Below are 27,876 nucleotides of genomic sequence, written 5' to 3'. Positions count from 1 at the left end.
TCTCAAGTGTCCCTTCACCAAATACAGAACTTAGACTATGGCAGGGCGATTCACTGTCATCATCTCTGAAAGTTCTCCTTCCTCTCCTCTGTTGTCAGCTGCTTCATGTAGCACCCCAGAGTCAACTAGGGCAGGCAGCTGCTTTTAAAATAGCCAATTCCCACGCTAAGGACTTCACTTTTTCACTCTAGCTCTGTGATCTGCTCAAGGTAAGAAATTCTAATACTTATTAAAAGAAAAAAGAAACAAGTTTGTACTAGAACACTCTCCTTACCATGAATTTTAACAAATGAGACTTCCTCTTTCCTGCTCACTATGAAGGCAAGGGAACACACATTTACTGAGCACTTAATATATGCCAGAGTATTCTCACAAGAATTGTGTGAAATAGTTAGGATCCTCATACTAAAGAAAAGGAGATTCAGAGGTCAGAAAAATGGCCCCATAGACAACCTTAGTGTATTTGATTACAAAGTCAGAGTTACTCTATTCTACCTTGCTCTTATTAAAAGAGGAACCTCTAATTAGAAATCCGTATGACAGTGATCTGAGACCATATGATCCATTTCATACACAATTTCTGAAGACATCCCAAATCCTTTAAAAATTAAGACATCTTCGGGCTGGGCTGTGGCTCAGCGGTAGAGCGAGGCCCTGGGTTCAATCCTCAACACCACATAAAAATAAATAAACAAAATAAAGGTATTGTGTTCAACTAAAAAATAAATATTAAAAAAAATTTAAGATATCTTCAACTAATTATGTAGCCTTTTTAACTTAAATACTCATAACATTTCTTGATCACAGATAATCTATCTACTTTAGTCCTATGTGAATTAGGCAGGTTCTAATTATGGAATTTTAAGTCTCCTATGCTACACTAATATTTTAAAAATTATATAATACAAAACCAGTGAATAAATCTTTTAAATGTCATATGAACAAACATGATATATTGCAACCATTTTATTAATATGAAGCAATGGCATAAATCCTTCAACAGGAATATTGGTTCACTATTGTAAATATGTATTGATACTCTGGTATAGTATCATGCTTGATTCAGTAAAATTATGTGTCATTTACTTTAGCTTTCACATTAAAAAACATTTATATTTCAGTAGTTGAGAAAACAGTATACAGCCATGCTTATCTTCTTTCTAGTTTAAATGCATGTAAACACTCATGTACAATGGATTTCTCACTGCTCAAGGGCTTCATAAACTATGAACAACTTTTTAGCGCTATTTGTCCAGCCATTTTGTTTTAATTGAAAAGAAAGAAAGTGAGCGAGCAAACAATGTTGTGGTACAAAAGATCTTCGTACAAGATCCTCTTCTGAAGAAATGTTTGAGTAACTGTAGTCCTACAATGAGACTATAATAAAGATCATCCTACAAGGACATGAGGCAGACCCACTCTCTTGGAGAGTTTCCGATCTTATTAAGAGTACTATTACGACTGGGGTGGAGTGGAGATCATAAAGACATTCTGGAAGACTCTCCTAGAGAGATTATTCTGAACACATCTCAATCCTATAATGACTATAATGAAGACAATATGACAATTGAGTCATTCTGCTGAAGACATTTGTGTCCATAAAGACACAGTAATATAATTAAATGATATAATTATATTACAATATAATTAATTTTTTTATGTTCAGTGAAAATATAGAGGCCATGAAAGCAGAAAAATGTGGCACTATGACAAAGAATAAGGAAGCACTCTTAAAGAATAAACACTTAACACAAAAATCTTTCACAGGTATCTAATAAATTTTCATGTCAAATCTTTTAACTAAACATATAAAAATTTTAAATGGCAACTAATAAATTTCCATGTCAAATCTTTTAACAAAATCCACAAATAGATTATAAAAATTGAACAATCATGTCTTATGTATAAAGTTTTAAGGAAAAGTTGAAATTTCTACATTATTCTGTTTAATCAAATGCTGAAGGAATTTGAGTCACTGTTGAGGAGCAGTTGATACATTTCTGAAATAGTTACGAAAATAATATCACAATTAAGGTTTGGCACAGTAGCATTCCATCAATCTTCAGTCATCTACAAAAGTTAACCGCCCAGGCCCTTCATTCTTCATCCATCTCCTGTATCTCTTCCATCTTGGGTCATTTGCCAATTTTTTCTTCAATTCTTCCTCTTGTTCTTGTTTGTAAACCTATAAGTATAAATAACACTAACTGACTTTACAATGCAAAGAGAAACATTTGCCATTAGCTTTATTGCATTTTTATACTTTTCAAATATAACTTAGGTAAACGATTCCAAAGAATATATTGACTGATTTGATTTCTGAAGACCATTCATCTACAAATGCTAAGCAATTAAGTATTACAACAGTCAGTGTTAAATAAAAAAAAGAACAAACTGTACAAGAACAACTACTTCTTTTTTTGTCACTGAATTCTACAACTTAGAAATGCATTTCTTTTCCATATTGAAATCATACATGAGCTGAGTTTAAATGGCTTAACATTTACTCTCTACAACTAATGTTCCAATATTAAAGCATCAATAATTTTTAACATGGTATGTTGTAAATTTAACTGATGATTTTCAGATTTGTTGACCTTAACTAAGGAACAAATTGTCTTTAAATATATATCTGCTCAAAACTAAACTTATACCTACTTTTATCTTCAAAGATAATCACTAGTTTAAAAAAAAATTATTGAAGTCTCCAAAAACTAGATAAGCCATATAGGTTAAGAACAAATGGATGCTAATTGAAACTAAATAGACAAGTTGCCATATCCAGTTTCATAGCTACATCAAATTTTAGAAATAAATACTATTTCCATATTTTAGGAAGCAATGACTAAAATAACCTGACATAATAACAAGATAATTCAGCTCTGTACAGCAATCTAAGAAAGGCAGTATTATGTCTAAAAGAGAAAACTTTTCAAATAGTTTGAGAGCTAAATAGTATCTTTTAAAAAAAAATATTTTTATTAGTTATTCATGGACCTTTATTTTATTTACTTATTTATATGCAGTGCTGAGAATTGAACCCAGCACCTCACACATGCTAGACAAGCACTCTACCACTGAGCCACAACCCCAGCCCCCTAAATAGTATCTTAACCTTCCATTTATTTGTAAACAGGCTGAATATATTTACTTGTTTCCAGATGTCTATCTGGAAACTTCAAGTAAATGGTTACATATAATTTAGACCAAAACTTTACTTTCAATAAAATATACTTAGGACCTCACATAGTTTTGAAACTAAAAAAAAAAAAAAAAAAAAACCTAATATCTCTCAAATTTCTTGATAGTTTCAGTGTGTTCTATTTGACATTTAACATATTAATGAATTAACTGTATTTCAGAACTTAAAATTTGAGGACAATTATAGTAACAAGAACTGCTTGTCCCTTTGCACCATGGGGAAGAAGGTGATGACTTCAAAGTAACTTTTGTAACTGAGAAGTACAGAATAAAAAACATTTAATAAAATGAATGAAGTTTAATGACATTACAGTAAGTCAACTTAAAAGTAAAATAAGACAAGCACATCTGTAATCCCAGTGGCTCAGAAGGCTGAGGCAGGAGGATTTCGAGTTTGGAGCCAGCCTCAGCAACTCAGCAAGGCCCTAAAAAACTCAGCGAGACCCTGTCTCTAAATAAGGTATAAAAAAGGGCTGGGGGGGGCTGGAGATGTGGCTCAAGCGGTAGCGCGCTCGCCTGGCATGCGTGCGGCCCGGGTTCGATCCTCAGCACCACATACCAACAAAGATGTTGTGTCTGCCGAGAACTAAAAAATAAATATTAAAAAAATTCTCTCTCTCTCTCTCTCTCTCTCTCTCTCTCTCTCTCTCTCTCTCTCTCCTCTCTCACTCTCTCTTTAAAAAAAAAAAAAAAAAGAAGAAAAAAAAGGGCTGGGGATGTGGCTCAGAGGTTAAGGGCCCCTGGGCTCAATTCCTGGAACCAAAAATAAAGTAAAATAAAATTTTCCATACATAGATTAGTTACTATGCAGAAGGTTCTGGGGTCAATAATTTTCAAAGAGTATTTCAACAAAATTTCCATCTCTTATTCTCTGTTTTGCTTTTTTTTTAAATCTCTGTCAAAGAAAATGTGGGAAGCCATTCTCACACGTGATCAGGTGCCTCCTGTTAAGGGCCTGAGGCACTTTGGCAAAAGTCGAAGCTTTCCAAGACCCTTTCCTGATGAGAGAGCCCATCCGTGTGGGGGTGTGCCTGACCACTGACCCAGGGGACCCAATCACTGACCCTGACCTTGGAGTGCAGCCCCCCCTCAACCTTCATTGGATGGAATTCTCCCCTGAATCTCTTGTTCCCCAATAAAAGGCTGGTCCCCGGCGTGCAGGCTCTCTCTCTCTCCTGCTAGCCCTGAGTAATCCCTGCTGTCCTGCAGTTTAGAGGAGCAAACCAGAGAGGGGAGCCGTCTCGGACCTAGCAATAGAAATAAGGTAATTGAGTCTTGTGTTTTTATTTCGATCTCTTCTAACTAACTTTATGCCTAGAACCTCATTAATGAAACCACTGCGCAGGCCACGTGGTAGAAGAAAACTTGGAAAGGACCAAATTTTAGTGCAATTAACAGAAAGTTGTTTAACACCCCTGTGAACACACACATCATTACTCTACAGATTAACACAACAAATCTGACCTTTTCTCAGTGTTAGCTGAATTTGAAATTTACCTTATAAAAAGGCAAATTACAGGCTAAAAACCCACTGCCCAATTACAGTCACACTTTTACTAATAAAATAACCTTTTCATTATTCAACTCTTGGATTTCATACACTTCTGTATCCCACCGTATCCATAACCCAGACTTAGTGAGGGGGCGACACTAAACCCACAGTAGTGTCACTACTCACCTCATAGTTCTCCTTTATCCAGAGCTCCCGTTTAAGAAAGGTTTCTTTCTGATGATCTTCTAGACTATCAAACTGAGACTTTGACATCTTCATAGATTTACGTATGATATACAGTCTCTCTTCCTCCCCATATTCTTTGCCTTTGATGTTAAAATTATAAATCCACCGGCAATACCAGGCTATATATGAGCACAAGTGAAAAGGAGCTAAGATAATTTGAAACAGGAGAAGATCACGTATTTGGGGTTTCTGGTACCCTCCCTTTATATCTATTTTACTTTTTATAATGTTCTTTATGATGTTCTCCTCCTCGTCACGAATTTCCTCTTTGGACTTTTTATTTCTGCCTTTTTCTTTGGCTTTCTTGAGAAGTCCCTGCTGCTTTGCAATCTCAGTTGCTTGGATACGGTACTTGGGCACTGTGGCGAGGTAGCTAATTGCCTTATTGTAGCTATTCCACCAGCTGAAAAACTAAGATATTTAACAAAGAAAAATAAGTCACTTTTATTAATAAAATTCATCTATACTAAAGCAATAGTAGAGAGTCTTGGTGAATACCATCATCCAAAAATTCCATTCTGATTAAAATCAGGGATCTCAAAGATCTTACATCATCAGTGGACATGCATGTGCTTTCTCTCTTGTATTTTTGCAGTACTGAAGTTTAAACCTAGGGCCTTGTGCATGCTAGGCAAGCTGTCTACCCCTCAATTACATTCCCTGCCCCTTCTTTCTCTTTAACTGCAACCACCTACTAGAGGAAAAGTTAAATGGCCAAAACTAGATGGTAAAAAATTAGTTTCTAAAATTTCTGGAATGTAGCAGACACAGGCAACTAGGTTCATTTTTATCCCTTTCCTACACCATCTACATATATCAGAGTGATGCTTATTCAATTCTGAACTGAAAGATTCAAATACATATTAACTCCATGTATTTGGACAGGAAAACATTTAATTTCGTGAATAAATTCTACCACAAAGGGTTTTATTGTCAGAAAAAGGCTTGTTCCTCAGTACCTCTATACATTTCAAAGTTTCCATTTTACTAAATGCATACATCAGTGATACTATTAATATTCTGAAAGAGTATACAAATAATCTATTAGAAATAGCAAAGAAAAACCAGTAGGGTATTACAATGTCTAAAACAAAAAAGTAAAATTATCCTTGTTTTCCCCCTCGAAAGGAGTGGGGGAAGATGATATATTTAAAATATATCTTCAACAGGGAATTCTAATTTTTGTTTGGGTTTTTTCTTTCACAATTTTAATAAAATTAGCACTTTTCCTGGATATTCCTGCCCCCTCTTCCCTTGACCAAAGAGTAACGGAATTCTCTTACTACGTGAATTGCAGTTGAGAATCATTTCTGGGAATTAATCTGAAGAAGTCATTTTCAAACTAGTAAAATGCTCTATTCTAGTCCTCTCACTGTTCTTTTCCATTTCCAGGAGCACACTGCAGGTGTGGTTAGTGCCGCAACCCGGCTGGGCACAGAAACACAAGCCGCTCAAGCAGGAACAAAGCTTTATTTTTAAAAAAGCCGCCAGTCCCCGTGTGCGCCCTGCTAACAAGCAGGTGGACACACGTGTGTGTCCTCACCAGAACCGGGGCCCCCAGTGGCCCCCCCCACCTCCCCCGGAAATTCCCTCCTACTATCCTTCCCCAACCAATGGGAACTCTCCGGGAGTCCCTTAACATGAGTCCCGGTGAACAGCAGGAGTCCAATTTCCATATGAATGTAAATCTTAACATAATCATATCATCTCAATGGCTAGCTGGCAGTCACCTAAACCAAAGGTGCCATGTATCATAATACTTTTGCCGTGGCTCCCAGCAGTTAGTGTAACAATAACAACAAGGAAAACTTGCTATAGGCTCAGTTAAATTTTTGTGATATTTTAAAGCAACATAAAAAGTTACTATACCTATTTTAATCTATCAGTGGTTTTCAACCTGAGCAGAAGCACCTGTAGGGGGGCATGTGGAACGATGCAGGACATTTCTAACTATTACAATGGTGAGTTCTACTGGCATTGGTGGATGGGAGCCAGGACTTGCTATGCCATAATTAGAAGCTCTTATTTCTCCCAAATTCATGGGAAATCACTGAATAGTACTAGAGAGGCAAATGATATAATGTAGCTGTTATGTGGCAAATACATGAGAAAAGATTTGCATTCTGTGGGGGTTTTATAGTTACATAACTACATTTATCATCAGTTACTTAGTTTTCCCACTGACAAAGATTCTAACACTGTTGGTTGCTAGAACAAATGGATGGTAGGTTTTCTGGACTCAAAACTTAATCTCAAAAATTTTAATCTCAACTAGAAGTCAAATATTACAAAAAGGTACTTGAGCTGTTTTTAAAAGAGTAGGCAATGTACACCCACATTGAAAGACATCCACAGATACACACCTGAAACACTGAAATAGCACACACACTGACCAAAATCACTATCCTAACGTCCACTTTGGGGGTTAAGCGTCTGCTGTAGTAATGGTAGTAATGGCTGTAGTATTCTTCTGGATGATCCAGCATATAGTCATAATCTTTTCGTGTTTCTTCATCCTGCAAAAATGACAAGATTTCCAATTGCATGGGACATTTCATTAAATGGTCTAAGTTTATAATTTAAGTCAAACCTAGAAGTTTATAATTATGAAAGATTATTCCAAACAAAAGTTAAAATTGTCAAAATAAAAAAAAACTTCCCAATGCATAAATTTGTTTCCAGAACTTTCATATTAGTTATAAAATAATTGTAATATAAAAATATTCCAAATTTTTATTATTAGTCTTCCTGGAAAACATACACACACTTTAACAACAATTAACCATGACTTTTTAGCTAATGCTGTGGTGCTAATAAGCACCATGTTCCTATAATGTAAGAGAATATTGACACCTACTCAACTACCATTGATAGAAAAAATGTTTATCTCTTACATATATTCATATTCACATTCCAGCCTTATATAGAAAGTCTTATGTTGACAGCAAGGATTAAGATCAAAAAATGGATGAAGCCAATCTGGGTCTACAAAACTATGCTTATCTCAAAAAACATTGAGAGGGCTGGGGATGTGGCTCAAGCGGTGGCGCGCTCGCCTGGCATGCGTGTGGCCCGGGTTCGACCAGGGTTTGATCCTCAGCACCACATACAAACAGGGATGTTGTGTCTGCCGAAAGACTGAAAAATAAATATTAAAAAAAATTCTCTCTCTTTAAAAAAAAAACAAAAAACACTGAGACATCAATGTAGTATAAGGGTCAAAGTTTAGCTTTGTGAACCTGGGTAAAATATTAAGCCTCTGTGAGCCTCATTCTTCATTTGTAAAAGGAGATAATACTGCCTGCCCTAATATTTTTACATGATTGTTTTAAATATCAAATGACATACATAAACATGTTACAAATATGGTACATAAACATGTTACAAATATGTAGTGCTTTACTATTATAATACATTGTCACAGCCCAGTTCACAAACTCACTGAACTAACTATGGCATTCTGAAAAGCTGTCCTGAATATTCACAAATAAAACATTTCCTAAAATATCTAATTCTAACCTATTTCTAACAGAGATAAATGCCAGTGTTTACTGAGCTACCCAAGTTAAGGAGCTACTAAAGTAGGTTACAATTTGCTTTGTATCCCACAAGAAACCTGTTTTTCAACTTGTCCCATTTAAAAGAAAAATGCCAAAGGACTAAGACCAAAATGAGTTCTTTAAGCTCTATACATGAGTAGAATTCTAGAAACCATTACAAAAGCAAAAATCTTTTTTTAGTTAGAAGATTTTCTTGTTAATTAAACTATTCATCATTAATAAAGCTGCATGTTCTGAGCTGAAGGCATTTCAAATTAATCTAGTGCCTTGTCACTTCAGGCAGATTCTCTGGAGGTAAATTCCTGCTGACAACTTTAAAATACACCTAAAATACTACCCAGACAAAAAGGAATGCTAGTTAAAATTTTTAAATTTCATTTTACACTTGAGATTTGAATTTGTATCAACCAGCTCTGAAAAAAATAATTTATTTGAGTAAAAGGGATGGAACCCAGGGGCACTTTACCACTGAGCCACATTCCCGGCCCTTTGTATTTTTTATTTGAGACAGGGTCTTGCTGAGTTGCTTAAGGTCTCACTAAGTTGTTGAGACTGGCTTTGAACTTGCAATCCTCCTGCCTCAGCCTCCTGAATAACTGGGATTACAGGCGTGTGCCGCCAAATTCAAAGAGCCAATCCACAGAGGTCACACAGTCCTAAAAGCTAAAGCCCACATGTCTTGTTGTGTCTCATTTTTGAGTACTTTAAAGTGTCCTTTCAGAATTTTTCCATTCTCCCTTCAGTTTTTGCTTTTTTAGGCTAACTTTATAGAAATGCCCTGCTTGAAATTCTTGATTTTCAATTCAGCCTTTCAATTCCAGCAGATGCCTTTTGAAATGTTTTACTTCAAGCATGATTCTTCTTGCTTCAACTATATCACATGTACTTTGAAACTTAACACCAGACTTGAGATAGAATTCCTGAGTTTCCAGCAGCCCTGTCTACACAAAGCCATTTACCCGGCTTGGGTGGCTTACTCCATTATACACACAGCAAGGACTTCAAGTGTCACTGAAACCCAGTAGTGGAAGGCATGTGTCCTGTGGCTGTCCTCCCTTCTTTGTTCTCTTCATGAAGGTCACATTCCATAGTATGCAGATGCCATCCCTCTTCAAGCATTTCACCCAGATTGTCCCCCATGGTCACCGTCTTCTCACTGTTTTCAGATTTGTGACTTTACCAAGCCCCGAGCTCCTCCTACAGGAAGGTTAACTAATGCTCCAGACCAGCAACTCCAAAATCTATACCTTGTGACTAGCTTTCTACTGCAACCAGAGTCTGTGGGGTCTATTCAGGGCCCCACAGTTCTCAAGCTACCTAATTGCTATAAAGGTTTTCATGATCAAGTCTGACTTCTCTTAGAATAGTTTTTTACTTCAGGTAGGAAGAAAATAAATTTATGAGCCTGTTTTGGTCATGATTAAGAAACTAGAAAGTTGGCCACCTCTTTGTCATAGCATTTATTCAAACTTATTTAATTTTCACTTAAAGTTTTCTCTCCAAAATGAAAACGATCTTTAATCTGAGGTATGCATTCAATTTAGAAGGTATTCCAAGTTGACACAAATTGGTAAAAGTTAGTAGATCTCAATAGCCTAAGTCAAAATTCTATTCTTTAGTAACCTACAAAATTTAAAACACAAGAATACCAGGAATAGAAGAAAGAAAAGAAAAAAAAAGATAATAAGAACATCTTTCTTTTTGGGACCCAATTAGAGAGCTAAGGCGTCTTACTATAACACCACAGTTTTTTCTCCAACCCATCTTAGAGCTAAGGTAGTCCCACATTTTTTGTTATTTATCTCCAATGCTTCCCACCAGTTATAGTTTAAAACTTCCTTTGTATGTAAGAAGTCCTCCACAATTGGCCCCAATTTACCTCCTAGCAAACATCTCTTATCATTCTCCCCTTCTTCTACCCACAGCAAACATTCAGATAGCAATTTCTGGCATTTTGCATGTTCTTCCAGTACAGCTTCCTTTCTCAGACCTATGTCTTGGAACATATAAATCTCTCTAACTTGAAGCCCATCCTTTCTTTCAACTTCATGAGTTCCTGTTAATCATTTAGGACATGCCTCAGACAGAGTAGGGCCTCCCCCTTCCACACATCCCCTCTTTTTTTTTCCTTTTTGCAGTGTTGGAAGTCAAACCCAGGGCCTTACACATGCTAGGCAAGCACTCTACCACTAAGCTACCCGCTAACCCATGGACCACTCTCATTATACTTAGTATCTATTTATCATAGCACTTATCACATTGTAAGCATCAGTTTTTTCTGTTCTTTGAATAAAAATTTCTAGGAAGTAGATAGGGTAACTCATTAATCTCTGTATATCTAAGACCTACCACAGTGCCTGGCATTCAGTAACTGTCATTTCAAAAATGAGTGAAATGTTATAAAGGTTCCCCTTCACTATATACATCTCTCCAGCCACACAGGTTTCTCTCCATCTCACCAGCAAGGCTGGATGGGTAATTATGTCACAAAAACTTTTGCTTGGCAGAAATGACTGCTTGATTCACTGTTTACAAAAATTTGCTAATGTGCCTAAAATAGCTTAAACCTTAAAATAGTTTAATATCTTACCTTTCAATAAGGTAGTACTTTTTCTTTCAGCAATTTTGTGGATCTTAAGGTCCCAGAGTCAGGAGATTCCAACTTCTTTCCAAAACCAAAAACTTTATACTTGTATCTTCCTCCTCTCTGTCCTGAGCCTTGATAAGCAGGGTAATAAACTCCTTGTTTCTAATCTCTACAGGAATAAATGGTGCTTCTGCTGGTGTCCATCCACTCCCAATCCTCTTGGGCATATGCAGGAGGACTGGAACATAACCACCAATATCTAGATCAAAAGTGAACAAGAGGAAACCCACAAGCAAAGAAAGCACTGAATCCTTCCTTTTCTTATGAAAACAATCATCCCTTCCCCAGAGGCAAAACAAGATGTTCCTGCCCTTCCAAGAAATGAGTAGCTTGATCTCAATAAATATAAGTTGCAATAATATAATTATTGCAGCCAGTTTTACATCAAAATTTTCTATTATACAGAGTGTTGAAATCATGTGGGGATGGTAAATGCTAGGAATCAATAATATATAAAAACAATCATTTTACGAGCTCTTAAAAATATATATTAATTTTAAAAGAATCTCACTCTCTTTCACAAACACACACACGATATTTAGGAAATATAATCTATGTTGAATTTTTTTTAAGCCATTACATCCTACTGAAGAGGAAGAAAATTAACTATCAGTTTCATTTACTTTCTTGTTCCCTAGCCAACAGTCACTAGAGCAACTATCTTCTCATTCTCAATGACTGCCATGATTTGGATCATTACCAATATTCTAGTGAGCATCTGATTTTCCTGCTTCCTTTCAACTATGTCCTGAATATTTTCTAAACACAATATAAATACCTACAATTTAACATGCTCAAAAATCAAATTTGTTTCCCTGTTTCCGATAATATCACCATCTACTTGGTCACCTGAACTTTCAAAAACCTTTGTCACTTCAATTCAGCAAATAATGACACAAGTTATCAGCCTTGTGTTAAAAACAAACAAAAACACAAAGACAAGGTCTTGGCCTTAAGAACCTACCCATCTAGAAGAAGAATCTAGCAAGCAATAATTTGATTTGCTATGGAATAAAGGACCAACCAACTGCCTGGGACAATGGGACTGACAGAAGAGATGAGAGGAGAGCTAGATCCTAAATCAAGTAAGATATGAAACTTGTTACAAGCAAAGGGAACACCAAGTGTTGGAGCATCAAGGAACATAAGTATTCAGTGAAGCTTGAGCACTAAGGAAATCCAGAAAAGACTAGTACACTTATCTAGAAAGGTAAGTATGGTTCTTACCAAAGAGGATTTTATATGTATGCCAGAGTTAGGGTGTTGTCATTTGTGATATTCAAAAATGAAATGTTTGAAAGTATGAGAACAAATGGATTGACTAGAAGGATGTACTCTTGAAAGACAATTCCAGTATCATTATTAAAAGTGGAATAAGGGAGGGCTGGGGATGTGGCTCAAGTGGTAGCGCACTCACCTGGCATGCGCAGGGCGCTGGGTTCGATCCTCAGCACCATATAAAAATAAAAATAGAGATGTTGTATCCACCGAAAACTAAAAAAAAATTAAAAGAAATGTGTCACAGTAGATTGGGTAGAAAGAGGGGAGGGGAGGGGAGGGGGAGGGGAGAGGAGGGGAGGGGAGGGGAGAGGAGGGGAGGGGAGGGGAGCAGAATACAATAGACACTAGTATGGGCCTATGTATAAACGCGGCTGTATAACCAATGTGATCCTGCAATCTGTACACGTGGAAAAATAAGATTACGTACCCCAACTGAATCAAATGTAAAAGATCACTGAAATGTTTTGAGCAACTAATAAAAAAATATTTTAAAAAGAAGTAAACATAGGTCAAACTTAATAAAAATATTTCACAAATCCTCAAAAAAAATTCTCTCTCTCTCTAAAAAAAAAAGTGGAATAAGAGAGAAATATTTTTTTAAAATTTTAATTTGTTATGACAACAGAATGCATTACAATTCATATTACACATATAGAGCATAATTTTTCAAATCTCTGGTTTGAGAAATGGTTTTTAATAGTTAAGAAGTAGAATAAATAAGACTTGATGATTAAAGGGGCACACAAAAGACTCAAAGGAAATGTTGAGCATGATACTGAAATTTCCAACTACAATTACCATATGGATCATGTTACTGGCTAAGATAAACAATGGAGGAAGAGGACAGCAAGTGTAGAGAAGATGTGAGGGGAAATTTTGAATTGGGGGAGTGAAAACTGACTAGATACCCTTTCAATCTCTGGAGCCTCCAAAGATTATCTTTGTCTGTCTATGATTAACCTACTTTAATTCTATTAAGAAGTAACTTATAGAAAACTGGAAATAATGCAAATAACTCCTGTTCTCAGGAAGGCAAACTCTGTCCAGTAGAATGCAGCTGATTACTGCCTTGTAGTTATTAGTCAGTTTTACAGGTATTCCAAAATTCCCTATGACTACAAATGTGGAACACTTTTTTTTTTGAACTAGTTTTAATACCTTACAGGTTTCCTCATTAATTAATGAGTTAAAAAAATCTCTGCTATTTATTCATTTTGTTTTTGTATGAGAGTCATGATTATAACCTCTTTTAAAGTTTACATTTAACATGGGGCTGGCATTGTAGCTCAGTGCTAAAGTGCCTGCCTGGCATGTGTAAGGCACTGGGTTCGATCGTCAGCACCACATAAAAATAAATAAAAATAAAGCAAAGATATTGTGCACATCTACAACTAAAAATAAATTTAAAAGTTTACATTTATTGATTGATGATTGATTGATTTCAGACATATGATAACTGTGCTACAGATAAGAGGCAGCTGGAAACATGAGTCTGGAGAGCATGCAGGTTTTAAAGTGGTCAGCTTAAGAGCAGTGACTGAAGTCAAAGATGTAGAGTTTTGTCAGGAAAAGCTTAGAAAATAGAAAATATACAGAGGACAGAACTCCAAGGAAAAGCAATGTTTATGGATCAGGCAGAAAAAAGACTTTAAAGACTGAAAAGAGAGCTGAGAATGTAATTCTCAGGTAGAGTGTTTGCCTAGCATGGGCAAAGCCCTGGATTCAATCTGCAGCATCACAAAATAAAAATAATAGTAAATTACATCAAGAAAGTCAAGACAGGACACCTTGAACTTAATTGTAAACAACACTAAATGCCACAAAGAGTTCCAGCAAGAAGAAGAAATGAAGAGCAGCCATCAGATCTGATAATCAGAGTGCCATTTTCCACTTGTTAAAAGAATAGTTCCAGTATGTGTGCTGGTACACATGTTAGTCTGATAGCTTAAATAAAAGAGAGATGAAGTAAATACAATGAATAGTAAAGAAAGAAAAAAAATGCACCTGTAGCTTTACAAGAAACAAAATTAAGTGAATGGAGTAAGAAATGAATCAACTAAGAGATTCTCAAGTTATAAAAGAGGAAAGATGAGATTCCAAAGGAAGAATACAGAAATGAGTTCAGTCAAGAATACCTTCTTGCTCTCCCCAGCCCATTCTCTACATTGCTCTCAGAGTTTTCTTTCTGTAACAAACTTAAGATTGTGTCATTTCATCACTTTAAAACCTCTGGTAACTACTCAAAACATAAAATTCAAATTCCTGAAAAGAAATTATGGGTCAATCATATCTGATCTCAAACTACGCTCCAATCTCCTAAAACTGTTTCCCACGAAGTTCACAGGCTTCCAACCTAGAAACAGCAGAAGCATGAAAAGAAGTCTATAAAGTTATGCACTTGTGTTATCTCGAAATGTTCCATTTACCCATGGTAAATCTATATAAGCTAAATTAAAATGCCAACTACTCAGTTCAGTAGTTTTCAAGTTGATGTGATTGGTTGATTAGTTGCAGATGACATCAGATGTCAGGTAGTCAACACCAGAATTCAACACATCTGATACATAATCAACCTCAGCCATAAGTAGGACATAACAGCTGAAATTAAGGAATCATTAAAAAAATAAACAACGCTTATGGTTTCACAGCTGAATGTAAATGTTACACATGCTACCACAGCATTCTGGGCCATGGGAGAAATCACTATCAAATGTATTACTCCTTCCTGCTAAACCCAGAAAGGTCTCAAGTGTTCCAGATAGTCATGCCCAATCGGAGTAAACATGTAAAATAAAAACTATCTGCAGTCTATACTCTGTAAACTTTCTCAATCTAGTTGTTTACCAGCGTCAAAACTATACTAGAATTTACATATTATAATATTTTCATGAATATAGCCATTCTTGTTATTTTCGGGGGACTGGTCCTAAGACCACCATGGATACCAAAATTCTCACATGCTCAAGTCCCTTAAATCTTGGTAACCTTCAATCTTGGTAACTTTTTTCTAGATTCATCCAGCTCTAAGAGTACATTGTTCTCTAACCCCCTAAGAATAAATAATTGCTTCCTCTCCATGGCACAATATAATCTGCACATACTTTTATTATATAATTTAAATAAATAATAACCAAACAATAAGTATATCTGCCTCTGTTAAGGGGGTTAACCCATTAAATCCCAAGTTTTCAATTCTGCAAACATAACAAATAATTTAATAGTATTTCAAAGTTACCATAAGTGGTATATTTATTGCTCAATATAGGTCTTTTTAGGTGTTTCACATATGGAGCAATGGGACAAAGTGGGTTAAAAGCTTAAAGTCAGGAACTGCACTTTTTCTATCCATTGTTATGGTCTCCTCCTCAGCACCCATGTCAGTGCTGGTTAGAGAAAAGGGTTGAGTAAAAGAATGAACTAAGGTATAACAATAACACAGCAGGGGAGGGAGTTCAGAATCCCCTTTTTGCCAAATTCTTCTTAAGGGTTAAAGCACTGCCACATTAGATTGATAAAAAGAAACTGAAGTGCCCTTGTGAAATCTCCCTCCTTTCAAATTCAAGGCTGGAGTACAAGGTGCTCTGCATATCCTTTCAACTTACAGATAACCTTCATGCCAGCAATACTCCCAAGAATTATTCTGTGTTCTCCTCTTGTGATCTTGCAAACTACTATCCAATTTCTTCTACTTTCCCATTTCCTATCAGTTTTTTCTAGGTATCCTTTCTAGCTATTCCTGCATCTGCTAATTTTTATGCAATTTTTCATGTTTCATCCATTTCATCCAATTTTTAACTACATTCAAAAATGATTTTTAAGGCCGGGAGTGGGGGCACTCACCTGTCTGTAATCCCAGGGGCTGGGGAGGCTGAGGCAGGAGGATAACTAGTTCAAAGTCAGCCACAGCAATTTAGTGAGGTGCTAAACAACCCTGTCTCTAAATAAAACACAAAATAGGGCTAGGAATATGGCTTAGTGGTCAAGTGCCCCTAAGTTCAATCCCCAGTAACCCCCCTCCAAAAAAAAAAAAAAAAAGATTTTTTATAAAATGATTATAGTTCTCACTGAAAAACCACCCAGAGCATTAAAAGAAGAAATGCAATTTTTCTCTCATACAGGAAATTTTTCATTCATAACATCTATGCCGCTCTTTAACATTACAATTAATGTGGGTGGAACTGCAAAATAGATTGCACATAACAATATCAAATGCCCAAAATTCACTTTCAATTTCCATTCTATTTGAATCTGCTTCCAGATGTGTTTAAATGAATAATATTCATTATCTGATGTGCCAGACACTGTGCTAGACTCTATGGATATACACACAGAAAACAAGGAGGCCAGGTTTAGCAGAGAGGAGAAGGGCTACTCAATATTCATGGTGCAGTGTGATAAGTGCTATAGTGGCAAAAGAACAAGAAAGCAGTAAGCAGGACTAGAGTGCTCCACCTGGTAAGATTCAATGTTGACACTGTGAGAGTTTACTTAACTTCCAAAGTCCATGAATTCCCTGAACCCTGATAGTCAAACATGCTAAGTACTATTGCACTGTCTTAACTTACACAACAGTGTATGAAATCATTATGGTCTGAAATCTTGCTGAGATCTGGAATTGTAAATTATTTGGAATGGGAATGAAGCATGACTGGGCAAAAGCATCTTTCCATTATTACTTATTTTTCTTTTTCAGATTTTCCCCAACCTCTCCCTGCATGAGCCCAATCTTTGATTGCTGATACAGTAATAACTTGAGTGTCATATTTTCTTGTCTTAGCAACTACACTTAAATCATGTTAGTATATATTTATTATTCAATAACCACCATCTAAAAAAATCTCTAGAGCCAGGCACAGTGGTGCATGCCTATAATGCCAGCAACTCAGGTACTGAAGCAGGAGGACCTCAATTTTGAACCAGCCCCAGCAACTTAAGAAGACTCAGTCTCAAAAAAAAAAAATAAATAAATAAAAGGGGGCTATGTCTCAGTGGTACAACATCCCTGGGTTCAATCTCTAGTACTGGGAGAAAAAGTCTCTTTCTCAAAAGAGCTTTTATTTGACCAAAACAAGTTCAGAGTCATAAATCCACCAACGCCTTATATAAACAGTTGCCATTTTAGTGATAGCATTTATTATCAACAGAGACAGGCTTATAAATGCCATTTTTATTCTGGAGCCAGTAGAGCTCAATTTCTCCCACTATTCTCCCTAACCTGCTCCTAGCAAAAGTCATCAGGAACTCCTATCCCTCACAAACCCTTTTGCCAGCTTGAGGAGACCATTTCAAGCAAAATAGTGATTGCATCACCCGAGCGTCAACGGGATAACTTAAAACCTGAGGTCCTCCAAATTGGATGACCCGAATTTATTAAATCTTTGCATGACCCAGAAATGATATTCTCTGGCAACTTTTTCACAATTCTCCATTATGACAGAAATTAAATCAGGCCACCCTGTTTGTTTTCAATAGCTTCTCCCATACACAGCAAAGTCCTTTTCCTTATCTCCTCATCTGCAATGAGGAAAACAGATCTTGGGAGGGACTCCAAGCTGAATCTATGTTCATCTTTACAAATTCTAAACAGGAGTTTTATCAGTTATGCTGGGTCTGACTTTCAAAGGTCCAAACTACTCAAGACACTCCCTTTCTTTCACAAATAATTTCTATCTTCTTGCAATAAGAAAGTGTGTGTGTGGAGGGGGTGGTGCCACAGTTGGGGAGCCACAGAACATCTCCAGGCTTCTCTCCTCCAGCAGTACAACTTCATTTTTGTTGGAAGGGTTTATAACTACTACAAACATCCTGTCAGAGTCCAGAAGTGTTTTCCTCCAGAAATACTAGTTTTAACTGCCTAAACATTTCTTGTTATTGAGTGGACAAATTATTTTATCTAGATTTTTATTAGTTAACACTTTAGAGGTTTCTTCCCCTATAAAAGCAACCACATAGATTCACCAGATCAGTCCTCTGAAACTGGCTTTTTAAGAAAATGGCAAGAATATTAAGAGTCCTGGGGGACCTCCTGGTACAAATTTCTCCTCCCTAACCATGGCACTTGTTTTCAATGTTCTTACCAATATGCTCACCATTCTCAAGCCAAACTTACCCATCTCCAACCCCTCAAAACCCAGAAGACAACAGTTGCCCTCTCTTTTGGAAATTCTCCATCTGTCCAGAGCTCCCCATGCACTCAGAGCTTTGGAGCTTCACCAGCGGCTGGCTGTCTGCACTAACATCTTTCCTCTATAAAAACAGGATGACGCTTCAACATGTTGGGTTACCCCAGTGGAAAGACTTCCTTTCTTTTCTGAAGTCTGTCATCAATCACTTTTTACCCTAAATAATGGGCACCTATGCCCTCTGACCTAAGCACTTTCCTAACTCTTCACCTACTCCTGTTAATTGCCAATAAAAGTTACAAACCAAGGCTATCGAGAATTTAGTGAACCAAGAACACTTTTTTTTTTTAATTCCTAATTACCCAAACTGTACTGTACAGAGTTTCTAACTCTCAGTATTTTCAACTCCATAAACCTAATTTGGAGAAATGATCCATGGTTACATTATAGTATATCCAGTCAAAATAGTCATTAAAAGCAGACTGTAAGCTAGACATGGCTGAGCACACCAGTAATACCAGCTACATGGGAGGCTAAGGAAGGAGGATAGCAAGTTTGAGGACAGACTAGGCAATTTAGCCAGACCCTGCCTCAAAATAAAATTTTTTAAAAAGGGGTGAAGATGTAGCTCATTCACATAGTGTTTGGCTAGCACAGGAGAGACTCTTTGTTCAATCCCCAGTACTCGCTCACCAAAAAAGCAGACTAAAGGAGGGACACTGAAGACAGTCTTTAATTGCTGTTGAATTAGCACGATGGGCCCTTGAAGCAGTAATAGCTCCATCAAATGTGATTTATTCTTGGTGATTTCTCATATGGTCTGATCTTTGCAGTAACAGAAAAAAAAATGGTGTCAGGGTAAATCTCCCCCACCCTCATTCCCATAGTACACAAGAAAACCTTTGTCAAATAAAAACACATACGAAAAATATTTCTTGCTAGAAATTCTCAGTCTTGTAGCCCAAGTCATTAAGCATCTATTTGGGGGTCCTACCTGGGGGATTTCTCGCGCTTGTCAATAAATCCCCATCATAACTCTGTGAGGAGTTATCATGCCTGGCCTTTTTTGTGGTATGAAGAAATAGCTATCCAAGGTCACGAAGGGGGGGGGTATCAGAGCCAAGAGTCAAATATCTGGCCTCTGACAGATTGTTCATTGTCTTTCTTTTAGTTCCTTAAACCTAAACTAAGTGTCATCATTAATACCATCCCTAGAAACCAACCTTCTGTCATATCAAATTGGCATGAGCAGTGTCGCTTTGTCATATCAAGTTGGCATGATCGGTGTCAATATGCTGCTTTCTGAGCAGCATATTATCAGCATGTTTTCATGAAATGATAAAATGCCCAGCAGTGCTGTCCATAACAAGGACTGTTTATAAAGAGGAGGGGGCCGGTTATCCTCCCCAGGGCCGGAGGAGTTTCCCATTTCCCACCCTGGTCAGTGGGCCAAGCTGACTTTCACAGGGCCACGTGGCAAATGTGAGCCTCCTAAAGGTCGAGGTGGCGGCCGCTCCCGATGCCGGGGGTCACATAGGACCCCGCCACGAGGGCGGAAGGGCCAGACCACCGGCTCCCCGCGGCCGGTCCTCACAGGCCTCACCTTGAGAGTCTCGTAGGCGGTCGCCACCAGCAGGAAAGCCTCCTCGGCGCTCCGCGGGCTCCGGCCCTCGTCGCCGGGCTCTGGCCGGTAGCGGTCCGGGTGGTAGCGCCGGGCCAGCTGGCGGTAGGCCCGCGCGATCTCCGCCTTGCTGGCCGAGCGGCTCACGCCCAGCACGGCGTAGCAGTCCCGCGTGCCGCAGTAGAGCCCCTCCACCAGGGCCTCCGCGGGCCGCGCCAGAAGCGGCACCAGCAGCAGGGGCGACAGCAGCACCAACCGGCGCCGGCCGGCAGCCCCGGCTCCCCAGCGCCGAGCTTGCGGCGCTGCCATCCCGGCCTCGCTCGCGGCTCCGCCACGCCAGCTGCTCCCGCACTCCGCGACGCGCCCGGCTCCGACGCCCTGACGTGTCTGTAGGCGGTGCCTCCGCGCAGGCGCACACCCTGCGGCTGCTGCCTCCACTTCCTTCACGACCGGTTGCTAGGGGAGAGGACGCCTCAGCCGCCAGCCGCTTCCGGCCTGTTACCCAACGCCCTTCCTAGCCTCTGCGGGCTGAGGGCCTGATCTCGGCCGAACCTGGATGAGGTCTCTGTGTCCCAGGCGCACTTAGCTAGTGGGTGCAGAGCGCTCTGCAGTCCACGAAGCTCAGCAGCCCTCGCGTGCAACCTTTTCCACTTCACGATTCATAAGCTGCAGTAGGGGCTAGGGTTCTTTGCATCGCCTTAGCGTCAAGAAGATACGTGAGTGATATACTAGCCAACTTATATTGTTATAATGTGTGCATGTACGAGTATGTACAACAAATCCCAAAATAGTGCACCAATTTTTTAAAAATTGGAAAAAATTTTTTAAAAAAGAAGAAGAGAGAAGAAGAAATGTACATGGAGGAAAGAGAAGGAGGAAGAGAACGAGGACGAAGAAGAAATGTGCATTGCTTTTAAAGCCAGGTCTCCAGTTCCGGACACCTTTTTTCTCTAACCCCTTTCCAAAATAAAAGATGAACTTAGAAAATCCTGGGCGCTGCCTACCAGGAACCCCATTACCTTCTAGTTCTCTTCCCATTATTGACATTTTGGATCAAATAATTCTTCGCCTTGGGAGGGCTGTCCTAGTTAGTGTAAGATGTTCAGCATCATCCCTGGCCTCTCGACACTAGATGTCAGTAAGTAGTACCACCACCCCAGTCATGACAATCAAAATATCTCTAGATCTTGCCAAACGTATCCTGGGGAAAGGGTTACAAGAAAAAACACAGAATGCACCATTAAATTTTAATTTCAGATTAACAGCAATTAATTTAGTATAAACATGTCCCAAATATTGCATGGGACTATATAACAATAATAACTTGTGATTAGCAACTTGATCACAGCTATATTAGGATTCTAGTAATTGGGATTGGTCAGTGCAGGCATTAGTAAATTGTGATAAACAGTGTTAGAAACTCATATGGAATACATAAAACTTTCTAGTATCAACGTGGACTCAAGATTTCCATAAACATAAACTTAACCTTAATTATTTCATTTGATGTTAATTTGAGATGGGTCAAGCACAAATACTTATTCCAAAATAGAATTCTATTAATAGTCACATTTGCAAATTTGCAAGTACAGGCACAATTAATTCACATACATTGGAAGAAGTTTTACAATTGAAACACTTCAAAGTGGAGAAGTGTTTCAATGCACATATATTTAAAAACATATATTTTTTAAAAAGCTATCTCAAAATCAGCTTTGCACTTAAACTTCCCTTTGGTCCCATATACAAATTTGTTCATCTTAGTGCAAGTAGACTGCCAGTCCACAAGTCTGCTAGTGTGAGGTAGGTGGTGATGGTGCTGGAACTTCACCAATTTTATGGCCAATTTCACCAATTTCTTGGTCAAGCTTGTATGAATATAACTTCTCTTTTGCCTTCTCAATATATGTCTACTGTTCACAAATAATTAATACCTCTTATCTCTCCTGAAATCAATTCACTTTAAAAATGGGGGGGGGAATTTTGCCTGTACTAGCTCCAGTTTTTCTCGCATCTGCTGCCCTTCACTGTTCAGTTCTTTCAGTCACTTCTGTAAAGAAACTCATTTTTCAATTCTCACACTCTTCCAGCATTCTAATTTGGGGCAAGCAGAAAAATCACACAGCTCACACAACCCACTCCTAGTGGGTTTATATCCTGGACCTGCTAGGTCATTAGGGATAAAGAAGCCAAGTGTTTACTTACTGACCACTAGAGAGGGAAGAAAATTACTGATGAGGAGAGATTTTGGGAGAGGACTCACTCACCTTTCTTGAATCTCACCAAGGGTCCCATCAGAGACCATGCTCGTTCCAACATTGTCCACTAGAGGGTACTACTCACTCTTGCACTGTCTGTTGCAGATATCTGGATTCCAGAATTCATGATGGTATATATTTTCCCTAACCTTCCTCAGAATTCATGAAAGAAACACTTTAAAACCAAACATCTTTGGGCTGGAGTTGTGGCTCATCAGTAGAGTGCTTGCCTAGCATGTTCGAGACCCTGGGTTCAATCCTCAGCACCACATGAAAATTTAAAAAATAAAACTATTGTATCCAACTAAAAAATAAATATTAAAAAAGCATCTTTTTAAGAGAAAATAAATCTATAGGATTGGATGCGTAAACAAAAGAGGAATGCTAAAAAACAGTTCCAATAACCACTCCTCTGCACTGTTCCTATCAGGATCAAGTCAAACCCTTGCAGTTGACTCCTTATTTTTTTTTTTAATATTCTTTTAGTTGTCAATGGACCTTTATTTTATTTATTCATTTATAAATGGTGCTGAGAATCGAACCCAGTGCCTCACATGTGCTATGCAAACACTCTACCACTGAGCTACAGCCTCACAGTTGACTCTTTTTAAGGGAGAAAAAAAGGATTTTCAAAGAAAGATCTCTAATGTGCAGGCTGACACCTATTTACATTTTGTCCAAATGAGTATGAAATTAGGCAAACAGTCATTTTTGAAATATGGTAAGATCTTACATGGGAAGCATAGGGAGATGAGCATTTACTAATTAGCATGATACCAAAGCAGCGGCTGGCTTCTGCCTGAGTGTGAATCACTGTATCCCACTGAAACAAAATGAAAGTCAACATTTAAAAAGAGATGTGAACCCTTAAGAAAAATTTTGATACAGAGAAGGATTTGTAAGTTGAGAAATGGTAAAATTTTTCAAAATTGATTACACGAAACTTAAGAGTATGTATTAAAATCCACAATATTAAAGAACAAATAACTAATTGGAGGTAGATAGAGAAAAATATGATAAAGGATTAGTACTTTATATAAAAATCATACAAATTATTTAAAAAGTTTAAAGACACTATTTAAAATTTAAAAACAACAATCTGAATTGACTGCTGCCTACATCGCTGCCGCCATTGCTGATGCCTCTTATTCCCCCGCTGCCAGATTGGAATGGCCTGAAGGTCTTCTTTCTGGGTGCTGCTGCGGAAGAAGAAAACAAAACTGCTATCCCAGATGCACCTGCAACGGACACTGCTGGTGACGCTGCCCCCACAGCTGCAGTTGCAGCTGCTGCTGACATGCAGCCTACTGCCAACAACCACCTCCACTACCTCTGCTACAGGGGCTTGGAGGCTTGGTTCAGGAGAGACTCCGGTTTGGTTGTACATGGCTGCACTCTTTTAGGACACCAGCCAGGGCCTGGGGCCTGGGTGCCAGCATAGAAGCCTCTGTCTAGGGACTCCAGCTGGGACCTGCAGGTCCAGTGTGGGGGTGTCTACAGGTTTGGAGGAGCCTGGGGTCTTTCTGCTGCAAGTGCTGGTGGCCCTTACCTTGCTGCTGCATCTCGGAGTTGCTCCTTCACATGAGTGTGTCTCTCTGCAAGTAGGAGCAGCATTGAGATCTTGAGACTGCAGCATGGCCCGGCCTGGGGTATCTGGAACCCAGATCTGTGGGATAGAGACTGGGTTTATGAGGGCTGATGTGGGTTTGGTACAGAGCAATGTCAGTGACAGGGATGAGAAACTGTTGAACACTAACAGAGACAGTTTGACTTTCCAACAAGATTTATTTTATTTTTCGATTCACTGATCTCTCTAGCATATTTGGAACAGGGTGGTTTTTGTGCATCTGTGTGGAGGACAATAATATATGAATGGTATTTTGCATTTTTGTTGTATTCTTATGTCTTTAATTTTGTATCTCTTTGTTCGTACTCTTCCTCTCTCTTGTCTATTTTCTTGGATTTTCTTTCTAATTTTTCTCCAACCAACAGCCGGTCTCTATCAGCTCCTCTTCCACTCTTCTGAGAATTTTTACTTCTGGCTTCTCTCTTCCTCCCTCATGAATATTGTATACTGCACTACCTTTGTTCTCTCATCCACCATTTGAGATTGTAAATCTTTTTGACAGGTATTCTGTTTGTACTATAGATAGTTATTGAACTTGTCATTTTGGTTTAGTGCGAGAAAGCAGTGGACAACTTGGTGGGAGCTATTGGTTTTAGGGCTGTATATTGTGTACACTGGGTACTGTTGATTTTGGTCTCACCAGTGAAGGTGAGGTGCTGGAAACCTTTGGGGACGCTGTGGGTCTACAGATTAGAATTTGTACTGCCTTGGATCCATATTTCTGTGAGGCAAAACACACAAACAGCGTGAAAGAATGGGGGAGTGAAGCGCCCAAAACAAACCAAGATGCTTCAACAATGGAAGCCTCTGAAAACACAGTAGAGAAGGTGTCTTAGAAGAAGTTCAGATTGTATGTGGTTAGATGGATATATAAAATAAAGGATGGTGTAGAGAATGAGGTCAAGGAGGGAATACGGGAAGTGAAAGACCACTTCAATAAAGAAAGATCAGTAAAAAAAAAAACAAGCAGAAATCCTTGAAATGAAGGAATCAGTGGACCAAATTATAAATTTGGACCACTTAGAGGACAGAGCCTCAGACAATGAACACAGGATTTGTAATTTTGAAAGTGGGATTGAACATGCAGAGAGGATGGTGGAAAACCATGGGAAGAACATCCAGGAATTGTTGGATGGCATGAAGGGATCAAATTTGGGAGTTGTTGGAGTGGATGGAGGAGTAGAGATACAGGCCAAGGGAGTGCACCATCTTTTCAATAATATGGTAGCAGAGAATTTCCCAAACCTAGAGAATGGAATGGAAAATCAATTACAAGAGGCTAACAGGACCCCCAAATGTACAAAGTTGCAGCAGACCCCCACCAAGAAACATTATAATGAGAATGACTGACACACAGAATAGAGATAAAATCTTGAAGGCTGTGAGAGAAAAAAATCAAATTATGTATAAGGGGAAGCCAGTTCGGATCTCGATTGATTTCTCAACCCAGATCCTCAAAACTAGGAGGTCCTGGGGCAGTATATTTTGGTCCCTGAAAGAAAATGAATGCCAACCTAGAATTTTATATCCATCAAAATTAAGTTTCAGATTTAAGGATGAAACATTCCATGATAAACAAAAATTAAAGGAATTCACAACTGGAGAGCCTACACTACAGAACATTCTCAACAAAATATTCCATGAAGATGAAGTGAAAAAAAGAGGTGAAGGCCAGCAAAGGGAGGATCTACACTGGGGGGACATTCAACCAGGTGAGGGACTGGGAGGGATCAAGAACCAGGGAGGGGATCAAGATGGCGGGGAGTGCAGATCATGTCTCAGTGGTAATCTTGAATGTTGGTGGCCTGGGCTTGTTGGAGGACACAGACTGGCGGGTCGGATTAAAGAGCGGGAACCAACGATAGGCTGTCTTCAAGTCACTCATCTAATGGGCAGAGACATCCACAGGCTGAAGGTGAAAGGATGGGAAAAAACTTATCACTCATGGGGATTGCATAATCAAGCACAAGTTTCCATTCTCATTTCAGAAAAAGTAGACTTCAAACCAAAGTTAATCAGAAGAGACAAAGAAGGACATTTCATCCTTCTCAAGGGAAGTATACATAAGCAGGACATAATAATTATAAATATTTATGCCCCCAGCAATGGAGCAACATGTATATCAAACAAACCCATCTCAATTTCAAGAGTCAGATAGACCATGATACAATAATACTCTATCGTGATTTTGGCACACCTCCCTCACTACTGGACAGCTCTTCCAAACAAAGACTAAATAAGGAAACTATAGAACTGGACAATACAATCAATAATTCAGACTAAACATATATAGAGAGAATATTTCATCCATCAATGAGCAAATATACTTTCTTCTCAGCAGCACACAGCTCCTTCTCTAAAACAAAGCAGTTTTTAATAAGTACAGAAAAACAGAGATAATACCCTGCATTCTATCAGACTACAATGGAATGAAATTAGAAATCAATGATAAAATAAAAAATAGAAGCTACTGTAAACAAATGGAGACCAAATAATACACAATTGAATGATGAATGGATAGTAGATGAAATAGAAAAAATTAGAGGTAAATGAGAACACTGATACAACATATCAAAATCTCTGGGACACTATGAAGGCAGTACTAAGATAAAGGTTGGTTGAATTGGGTGCATTTATTAAAAGAAGAAAAAGGGGCTGGGGATGTAGCTCAGTTGGTAGAGTGTTTGCCTTGCATGCACAAGGCCCTGGGTTCAATCCCCAGCACCACCAAAAAAAAAAAAAAAGAAGAAGAAAAGTCAACAAATAAATGGCCTAACACTATATCTCAAAGCCCTAGAAAAAGAAGAACAACACCAAAATCAGTTGAAGACAGGAAATAAATTAAATAGATAAACCCTTGGCCATCCTAATGAGGAGAAAAATAGAGAAAACTCAAATTTCTAAAATACAAGATGAAGAAGGAAATGTCACAAGGGACATATCTAAAATATAGAAGATAATTAGAAACTCTTCTGAAAATTTATACTCTGATGAAATAGAAGATATCAAAGAAATCAACAAATTTCTAGAGACATATGACCCACCCAAACTGAATGAGGAGGTCATACATGATTTAAACAGATCAATTTCAAGTAATTAAATAGAAAATGCAATCAAAAGCCTACCAACCAAGAAAAGCCCAGGACCAGATGGATCCTCAGCCAAATTCTAAAAGACTTTCAAAGAAGAATTAACACCAATACTCCTCAAAGTATTCCATGAAATAGAAAAGGAAGAAACACCTCCAAACTCATTCTATGAGGCAAATATCATCTGATACAAAACTAGACAAAGACACATCAAGGAAAGAAAAATTCAGACCAATATCCCTGATGAATAAATAAATAAAATTCTGGCAAATCACATACAAAAACATATTTAAAATATAATGCACCAGGATCAAGTGGGATTCGTCCCAGGGAAGCAGGGTTGGTTCAACATACAGAAATCAATAAATGTAATCCATCATATTAACAGACTTAAAAACAAGAATCATATGATCATCTCAATAGATGCAGAAAAAGCATTTGTCAAAATACAGCATACCTTCATGTTTGAAACACTAGAAAAACTAGGGATAATAGGAACATACCTCAACATTGTAAAAGCTATATATGATAAACCCAAGGCCAGCATCATTCTAAATGGAGAAAAATTGAAAGCATTCCCTCTAAAAACTGGAACAATCCTCTTTCACCACTTCTATTCAACATCATCCTTGAAACTCTAGCCAGAGCAATTAGACAAAAGAAAGAAATTAAAGGGATACAAATAGGTAAAGAAAAACTCAAACTATCACTATTTACTGATGAATGATTCTA

The 27,876-nt window shown here is 38.1% G+C and overlaps 1 protein-coding gene and 1 non-coding gene across 3 annotated transcripts; one reads left to right on the top strand and one right to left on the bottom strand.

Annotated features, from left to right (window-relative positions):
- Positions 1-991: 991 nt before the first annotated feature.
- Positions 992-20,537, bottom strand: Dnajc25 (DnaJ heat shock protein family (Hsp40) member C25). 2 transcript variants are annotated; one of them, XM_026391173.1, is made up of 5 exons: positions 20,153-20,537; positions 7,303-7,455; positions 5,158-5,350; positions 4,880-5,058; positions 992-2,185 (listed from the first exon to the last, which is right to left on the bottom strand). In XM_026391173.1, exons 1-5 carry the CDS (start codon positions 20,477-20,479, stop codon positions 2,063-2,065), a joined length of 975 nt encoding a protein of 324 aa, XP_026246958.1. In that variant the 5' UTR covers positions 20,480-20,537; the 3' UTR covers positions 992-2,062. The 2 variants fall into 2 exon arrangements, with proteins under 2 accessions (XP_026246958.1, XP_026246957.1); XM_026391172.2 differs by having other exon boundaries at positions 4,880-5,350.
- Positions 20,538-26,712: 6,175 nt separating this feature from the next.
- Trnaa-ugc (transfer RNA alanine (anticodon UGC)) lies at positions 26,713-26,785 on the top strand. The gene has a single exon. It is a non-coding gene; the product is annotated as a tRNA-Ala (tRNA).
- Positions 26,786-27,876: the final 1,091 nt, after the last annotated feature.

Source organism: Urocitellus parryii, chromosome 4 (genome assembly GCF_045843805.1).
Source record: "Urocitellus parryii isolate mUroPar1 chromosome 4, mUroPar1.hap1, whole genome shotgun sequence".
Taxonomy (NCBI): Eukaryota; Metazoa; Chordata; class Mammalia; order Rodentia; family Sciuridae; genus Urocitellus; species Urocitellus parryii.
Note: the sequence above shows the minus strand (reverse complement) of the source record. Positions and strands in the feature narration are given on the sequence as shown.

Coding starts and splice junctions, on each gene's coding strand:
- Dnajc25 (XM_026391172.2), bottom strand. CDS start 20,479: ATGGCAGCGCCGCAAGCTCGGCGCTGGGGAGCCGGGGCTGCCGGCCGG. Junction 7,456..20,152: donor CCGCCTACGAGACTCTCAAG/GTGAGGCCTGTG, acceptor TCATTTTTGCAG/GATGAAGAAACACGAAAAGA. Junction 5,351..7,302: donor GTGCTATTTCAGTGTTTCAG/GTGTGTATCTGT, acceptor TAAATATCTTAG/TTTTTCAGCTGGTGGAATAG.